Below are 8,406 nucleotides of genomic sequence, written 5' to 3' on the forward strand. Positions count from 1 at the left end.
CTCCCAAGTAATCCTTAACTCCTCACTCAAATGACAGGTCAGATCATTCAAACGGCAAACCTTATGGCCTTTTCTCAATCCTCATCCTTCTTGACCTCTGCATCGTTTGACACTATTGACCATTTTCTCTTCTTGGTATGTTCTTGCTCCTCTCAAGTTAACTGACAAGGATTTTGTGTTCTACCTATAAATACTCATATCTGCATACATAAAAATTTTGGAAACAGAATTTTCTTGTTTAAAAATCCTCCAATTAATGTTTTTGGATTCTGAACCCATTTGTTAAAAAAATAAAACTGCAGTATATTTTGAATAGTTTGTAAGAATAAATGAGGGAAGGAAAAGTACTGGATGAATTTCAACAAAATCTTTTGAATAACTGTCAGTTGGGCCTGAAAAATTGGTGTCACAATTTAGTAACTACAGCTGACAACGCACTTTTTCCATTTGGATCTACATGTTTTTGTGAAGTATCTTTTTCAGCTGCAACAGCTATTAGACCAAGTATCAAAATAAACAACATTGAACTAGCCCTTTAAATTATGGTAGCAAAAGGGTTAAACCAAGATTTTAAAAAATAATGAAGCATATCACATTACTCTTACTAAAAATATAATCAATAATATTTTGGTGAGAGCAAAAAAGGGTTTTGCATCATTAATACTTTTTAAATTTCCTTTATCTTTTTCTCATTTCTATTTTTGTCTCAGTTTTCATAATGTGCGTAGTTAGTAGTAGTTATATAATTTATAAATAAGTACATACACAGATATTGGAGGCTGTACTAAAAATTTCTTTACCAATAGGTTATATAATCAATCAAAAAACTTTAGAAACTACTGCACTGTTAAACCATATGGCCCTGCCCAATTTGCTAACATTTATAATTACTTTAAGGCTTATATATCATTTTATATTTATCTGATGCCCAGTCCTGTCTTTCCAATTCTCCTGTCAGCACTCCATCAACTATACCAACCTGTCTCTAGTCCAAGAATTCTTAAACCTTTTTTGTGCAATGGACCCAAGGACTATATTAAAAAGATTACCTACTGCCTAGTATCATAATTCTTAGTCTAATCTCCCCTACAACTACTGCCCTAAGAGGGCATGAATCACTTTATTTTCTGGAAGTACCAAACAATAATAACTAGCAGGTTCCACCCCAACTCCCCTCAAAATAACGATCCGCTAAAAATGTACTTTGGGGGTGATTTTTTAATTGACTGGAGCAAATATTTTTTTTCCTGTAGAAAGAAAAGAGATCTGAAAACCAAAAGAGCTGAATTCTAATCCTTTTTTCTACTATGACCTAGCAGACCTGAGGCAGTCAGTGTACCTTTCTGTGCCTCATCTGTAAAATAAAGATGGCTATCGAGATGATCTTTACAATCCCTTTCAGATGAGGAAAAAACAAAAATCAAATCAAATCAAAACCCTATGATTCAAAGTTACAATGGAGTCATGATTAGTGGACAAATCAAATATTCAATTTCTCTCCCTTAACGTAAAGATAAGGCAGTAAACTTTTGGCATTAAGAATTCTGCACATATAATATTTGCTATCCACCAGTTTTCCACACTGCCCAGTATTCAGTTCGGTACTTTATTCCTTTTCATGACCTTCATGAAAAAGGTGTGTATCATGAAAGGGAGTCTAGGAGAGTCTTTGAAGAAGAAGGAAAATTAAACAATCCACAACCCTGGACAGGAAGTTTTCCCACTCTGTAGCAAAAGATAATATTTACAAAGCCAAGCAAGTCATCTTGTCTGATTTCAAGATGGTTTCGAGATTTGCTTTTGGTTCTAAGTGAAGACTGAGAAGATATTTTAAAAGCAGTTTCTACTGACAGGTAATAATGGTCAGGAACATTCCACTCAGGCAGGTGCTACAATACTTTATGGGAGGGTAGCAACAAGGAAAAGAGTATTTAATAATGAACGCCCAAAGGAGAAATACCGTACGACAAACAAAGATGAATTCAAACCCAATTCAAAGAACATCTTCCCCCAAAGATAATGGAAATTAGCTTGTTAATAATTATTCAAATAAGGAGAATTAAAATTTCTTTTGGAGATGGGTACTTAATACATTAACAATTAAAATGAGCCTGTCTCTTTAAATCAGCAAAGTAAAACAATATCCAAGGGTTGTTCAAGAATGGAATTAAATTAAATAACCAAACAAGTAGCAGAGCACTCTCTCATAATTGATGGTCTTTGAAGAAATTTTAGATGTAGCATTAAATACATGTACAAATACATGTACAACTTTAAAAAGCTGGGTTTTCTAAACCAGGAACTCAATTCAACAAGCATTAAATTTGGTAACTATGAGCAAGGTTCTGTATTAGGTACTAAGAACCCACCCAAAGCATCCAGGAAACAGTTCTTAGCTTCAAGGGTACATACACAATATGTAAGCAAGTAAATAAATGCAAGAGAATTTGAGAAGGGAAAGAGTACTACAATTAGTTATCAGAAAAAGTTTCCTGTAGAAGCTGATATATTTGCTTTTCTTTTTTTTCCCAAAATTACATTAACTGAGTTCATAGAAGTATAACAGCAAGGACCCTGGCACACACAGGACGGCCTGATGTACAGGTTCTTAGATCTGCTTTTCTAAAAGGAAAGCAACTTTTGAGGGATCAACAATCTACTTTAATCAAACACATATATCATTCACTTAGTTCATGGAAAAAAGTCAGCACCATGAACTTCTGAGAAAATACAGAGAAATAAAAGCCAACAGACAGGGCTTCCAACTGTGTGACCATATGCAATACACACATCACAGATCAAAAGGCAGATCCAACTGTCTGACCAGACATACATGGTTACCCCAGAGAGAAGCACCAACATCTGTGTTTTCAAAGTGGGGGGGTCCTTACCAGTTACCCAGCCTCTCATTTGGCCAAACAAACATTTCCAAAAAGTAAGCCCCAAACTAAAACCTCACCTCAGGGTATTTACACACTTTTCAGAGCTGGAGGGCAGGACCCTCCGACTAGTGCCTCAGTAAAAATTAATAAAATGTATTGAGACCTATTAATGGGCAGGGAAGATCTTTAACTCTGTCTCCTATTCAACACTACACCCTTAAATTACCATTATAAGAAGTTTTTAAAAAACATTTGAAGAATGAGGTAAATAACCCTAAGCTTTCTGTTAAGGTACCAGATAAAATGGGATAATTAAGGATGATCTAAATTTAATTTTTAAAAAAATGATAAAAATCTCTGATCCTATAGCGATTTATTCTATTACCTCAAGTGAACAGTAGAGGTTGGAAGCAAAGAGATAATTAAATTTTCACACTACCAGTGCTGACCTCTGCACTTTCGAGAAACAGTCAAGAATCAGAGTTACACTTTCCACACACTTAATTTAAAATTGTGCACATTTATAAAGAAAACCTCCACACAACAGGTCGATTACTACTCAATCAAGTGCCTCCCCAGTACAAGAAGTTAGTGGCTCACAACTGCCGGGGTTAAAAAAGAAAGTCAGGTTTGGCATAGAAAGCCGATCATGATCTGGCTCTTAACTGGATCTTCCAGGTGACTTACATCTTACAAATTCCTCTTTTGCATTGTCTACATTCTTATTAAACTGTTTACAGGTACAAGCCATGCCCTACCTCCCACTTCTAAGCCTTAGTACAGGCTGTTTCCCTGGATTGGAATGTTCTAACAACTCTCCCCTCCCCCATTCTCTTCAAGATTTTATTCAAGAGGCCTTTCCTGATTGCCCCAAAAGATAACTTGCCACGTCCCTTCATATTTGTTTTGTCCATATCCTGTACTTAAATTGCTTTTGTATCCCTTCAGTAGAACTTAAACTTCTAGAAGACAAGGAATAATTGGTTTTTGTCTTTGACTCTCCAGTACTCAGCAAAGTGTCTGGAATTTAGCAGTTGCTTAATAAATAGGATAGGGTAAAGTAGGATAGAGACTGGACTGTGTAACTTCACTGGCACATAGCAACTCCTCAATGAGGAGACTTCCTTATCAATGCAGGTGGTACCCCCCCCAGAAATTACATCTGAGAAAGTTGTCTGGAGCAATGACTGCTTAAGTGACTTACTTGCCCATAATAATGTGAGTATACGTCAGAGGCAGGAATTGTATCCAGCTATTCCTGACTTGACAGCCAGCTCTCTATCCACTCTATAGGCATTGTTGATCAACTGATTCAAAGTCTGCAGACAAAGAAAATGAGGCTCCCAAAGGTTAAATGACTAGTACAACATACTCTAAGAAACAAGGCCAGGACTCAAACCCAGGTGTCCTAACTCTGAGATCAATAGTCCTTCCACTACACCATTCTTCTTCCTTGACAAAACCATGTCATGAGGAATTGGTGACTTTTACTGGGCAGAATACAGAGAACTAAGTATTCTTCTTCAAGGATGTTATATTTGTAATGCATGTACAAACTGGCTTCATGCAGAACCTTCCCATACATTTTGAATTTCTAAATAATGCTGAATCTTTTTGCAGGCAACACAGTCTAGTAAAACACTAGTTTTAGTACCTCTTCAAATTCTCAATGGATATAGTACAACATCTATCATTAGGACCAGTTAACTTTTATCAAACACCCACACAGATCTAAGTACTAATCATATGGTGAGAGAGTCATATTTGAAGTTGGGTCCTACACGGAGACGGGAAGTGAGGATTACTTCCTTTAGGGATGTGGCCTAAAAAAAATGCTAGACTTGCAAATAATCGTCTTACTCCCCTGTGTCTCACTGAAACAATACACAAGCCCTCCCAAAATGTGTTCTCTCTCCCTTAAGAGCTGTGCAAAATATAATACTGAAAAGCAAACTCTTTCACACAGAACAGCTTCACACCATCCCTTGACTCCATCTCTGGTGATGCCCAGGTAAAAAAAAAAAAATGTAAGCAGTAAAAGGTGAAGAAAGTTCTATACACTGAACAACGGCCTGAACGTTTTCATTTAGCCAGAACCACGACGTTGTAATAGTCACAAATGAAACGTTATTTTAATTCTGTTTCCCTTCTGCAATAATTACCCCAAACTGACAACCTATCACTGAGTGGGCATACCTGGCACACAGTGGGCACTACTCGTACAAAGACTGGTTTCAATTCACTGATGACTTGCAGAACAAGTCCACCAGAACTCTTTCAGTACCTTAAGTTAGGAGGAAGTAAACTGAGTTGGAAATTTCAACGCAGTGAAAAGGTCGGGCGTCCGAGGCTCCTTCAGGGAAACATCGTTAGTTACTGTAGCAGACCCAGGACACAACTGAGCCCGCTGGCTACATCCAAACTGCTCTCGTTTCCCACACGCAGCCTCTGGCCTCCACCTCATAGGAGGAGGCTTAACTGAAGGAGGAGAGAGGGGGGAGCTCTTTTTCCTATTTTGTCATCCTTTCTTTTTTTGGCCCGTGGGTCTCTGAGCTGCTCTTTCCTTTGGGGGGGTAGGAGGGAGGAATCTGGGCAGTTCTGGGACGTCGGCGGCGACCCCGAGGTGGGTCCCAGGCCCAGACAGCCCTAACTGGGGAGGAGGTAGATGGGGGCGTGCGCCTCCCCGCCTTTAGGGATGATTTCCAGGGGACCCTGGACCACGGAGCTTCTCCCCAGTAGCCTGGGGGCTCCTTGACCTTTCCGGCTCTCCCCCGTGCCCAGCCCAGACACAGTAGGCGCTTAATCAACGTCTCCCGACGGACGGACGGACGGACTGACGGGCAGAAACCTCGGCGCCCCCGTCACGGGCGGACACGTGCCGCCCCCCGCCCCGCAGACCCGGGGCGGCCCGGCCGGGCTCGTACCCGCCGCCGCCGCCGCCCGTGACGCACGCCGTGGGCTCTCCATCCGAACCCGCCGCGCGGCCCCCTCCTCGGGAGCAGCCCCGCCCCCAGCCCGGCCCGGGCCCCGACGCCAGCCCCGGCCGGCACCCGCCGCCCCCGGGGAAACACCGTCCCAGCGCCCGGATAATCAACGAGCACCGCGCGGGGAGCGGGAAGCGGGGTCTCCCCCGGCGGGGCCAGGGGCAGGCCTCTCCACGAACCTTCTCCAGAGAGATGTCCATGACTCGGGACGAGCCGCGGGTTCCGAGGGCAGCCGGACGGTCCCGCGTCCCACTTCCGCCTCCTGCGCCTCCGCGGCCGTTTCCACGCTGGCAGCGCTGACGTCCCAGCCTATCCTCCATGGGGGGGCGGGGGCGAGGAGTGGGGGGGGAGAGGAAGGAGGAGGAGAAGGAAAGAGGGAGGGGACGAAGGAATGGCCCAAGGGGGGCGGGGCAGGCCTGAGCGACGCGGAAGTGGGTGGAGCTATTCGGCTTTCCATGTCGGTGACGTCAAACGTGACCGCCTCCACTATTCACGGCCCGAGGGGGGAGGAGGAGGGGAAAGGGTGGCATGTTTGAGAGTATAATCTCCAAGGGTCCACTCTAGAACTCGTTACCATCGTCCATTTTTTAAAAATATATTTCCTATAAAAATTAAGCGGAAGATGGCTATAATAAGATGCCGATTCTTTTCGTCTACTTCCCAATTCCTCCCTCACCCTTTCCCTCAAGAATGGAACAGGTCACTCCTCCTCGAAGAGGGCGGGCCAGCGTCGTTCGTGCATCTGCACATGCGCGGGATTAGCGTCTTCTAGCACGGCGGAGGACTGGGCAAGCGAGCCCAGCTGGGGAGGGCTGCCGATTTGAAATGAGGCCGAGAGCTGTCCAGCCTTTGGTAGCTGGACTCACCCCACACATAGGCCCTGCAACCTTTGCTTCGTGTCACGACCCCTCATGAACCGTATCAGATTAAAAGCGAAAAGAAATTCAACCCTTCCCCATAGTGTTGGGGGAAAGAAGGGGAAACCGACCAGTCCCGGGTTGCAATAGACCATCTCCCGACTCCTTGTATTTATCCACTGGTTGCTTGGAACTCTCCCTCCTCACGTCGACCTCCTGGCTTTTTTCATCATTCAATCATTTCCCAATCTTCCTGGCCCTTTGTGGGGTTTTCTTGGCAAAGATACCGCAGTGCTTTGTCCTTTACTTCTCCAGTTCCTTTTACACGTTCACATACTGAGTTAAATGACTTGCCCATTTTTCTGATGTCGTGGTCTCCGAAAACGAAGGACCAAGCCAACAAACCCAAATCCCACCTTGTACCAGAAGCCTTTCCTGATCCCTCTCCCATCGTGCTAGTGCCTTCCCTCTAAGCTTATCTGTGATTTGTATTCTCCATGCATTTTCTTGCTTCATAGCTGTTTGTCAGACAATTAGACTGAGAGCAGGGATTTTTGGGGGGGGGGGGGGTGGGAGGATGGCAACTTTGTATTCCCAGAACTAGCACGAGACCGACACATTTGATAAATTGTTTCTCCTGAAGGTTGTAGAGAACCATTGGAATGTATTCATTGTCAGGATGACTGATTGCTGAATGGGGCTTCTGGGAGACCTGGATCCCAATTAGCTGTTACTACCATCTTCATTCATCTTATTTTTATACAGTAATAACAAGTTTACATTTATGTGACATTTGGAAGTTTGCAAAGCATTTTCTTCACAACTATTTCTGAAGATAAAGTAGCATAAGAATTTTACACATTTTACAGAAGAGATAACTTGAGAAGCAGAGAAATTAAGTGACTTTGCCTGGGATAATGTAGCTAGTGATTGTTGGAGCCCTTGAACCTAAATACGTCTGATTCTCTATGTCCTAGCAGTGGAAAGAGCTTTTTTGGTAAAAAGTAAGAAGACCTGAATTCAAATCCCAGTTTTTGCCATTTACTATGTGTGACCTGGGGCAAGTCATTTAACTTCTCTCCTCCTCAGTTACCACATCTGGAAAATAAGGGAATTGGACTAGATGACCTTTAAAGACCCTTGCAGCTATTTTCCCCCAAATCCTAGGAAATCTCTCCCTTTATTATGATATTTAAACACCTTCGGTGCTTGAAAAGTTCCTTGATTTCATCCATGTGAACACTCTCCTTTCAGTTGTGAAGATCATAGGCCAACCGTACCTTCTTATCTTTTGTCATTCTTGTCTATGCTTTTTAAGTGTCCTTAAAATGCCCATGAAGGAGCTAATCAATATGTCTTTCCTGGTATTCTGGTGTTTAACAACCATAAATTTTTTTTAAGTTAACAAAAGTTTAAAAAAACTGATCTGTATCATTAACACTTTCATCACCACTTTCTTAAGTCTAGACAACTGACAAAAATAATAATAAATCAAGCCCTATTTGTAGATTTCCAAAGTGTTAATGCTCATCCAGAAATTTTAATTATTAGCATTGGGAGCTTGTTCAAGCTGATTCCAACACACCCCTGCTCTGGATCTTTTAATATTTTGTAGATACTAGTATGATACAGCAACATTCTTTTTGTTGCTACTGGACTGGTATGTCAGTTTGTTAGAGGGTG

The 8,406-nt window shown here is 42.4% G+C and overlaps 1 protein-coding gene across 3 annotated transcripts in view; it reads right to left on the reverse strand.

The window, feature by feature from the left end:
• PDXDC1 (pyridoxal dependent decarboxylase domain containing 1) overlaps positions 1-6,294 on the reverse strand; it is a 56,838-nt gene extending 50,544 nt beyond the window's left edge. The window contains exon 1 of one of the 3 annotated variants that reach the window (XM_072610173.1): positions 6,046-6,294. In XM_072610173.1, coding sequence (XP_072466274.1) covers positions 6,046-6,186 — 141 coding nt within the window. In that variant the 5' untranslated portion in view covers positions 6,187-6,294. Of the gene's footprint in view, positions 1-4,086; positions 4,108-5,166; positions 5,187-6,045 lie in introns of those variants that run through there. The other 2 variants (XM_072610164.1, XM_072610154.1) reach the window with 2 other exon arrangements.
• Between the last annotated feature and the right edge of the window lie 2,112 nt (positions 6,295-8,406).

This window comes from Notamacropus eugenii, chromosome 1 (genome assembly GCF_028372415.1).
Source record: "Notamacropus eugenii isolate mMacEug1 chromosome 1, mMacEug1.pri_v2, whole genome shotgun sequence".
NCBI lineage: Eukaryota > Metazoa > Chordata > Mammalia > Diprotodontia > Macropodidae > Notamacropus > Notamacropus eugenii.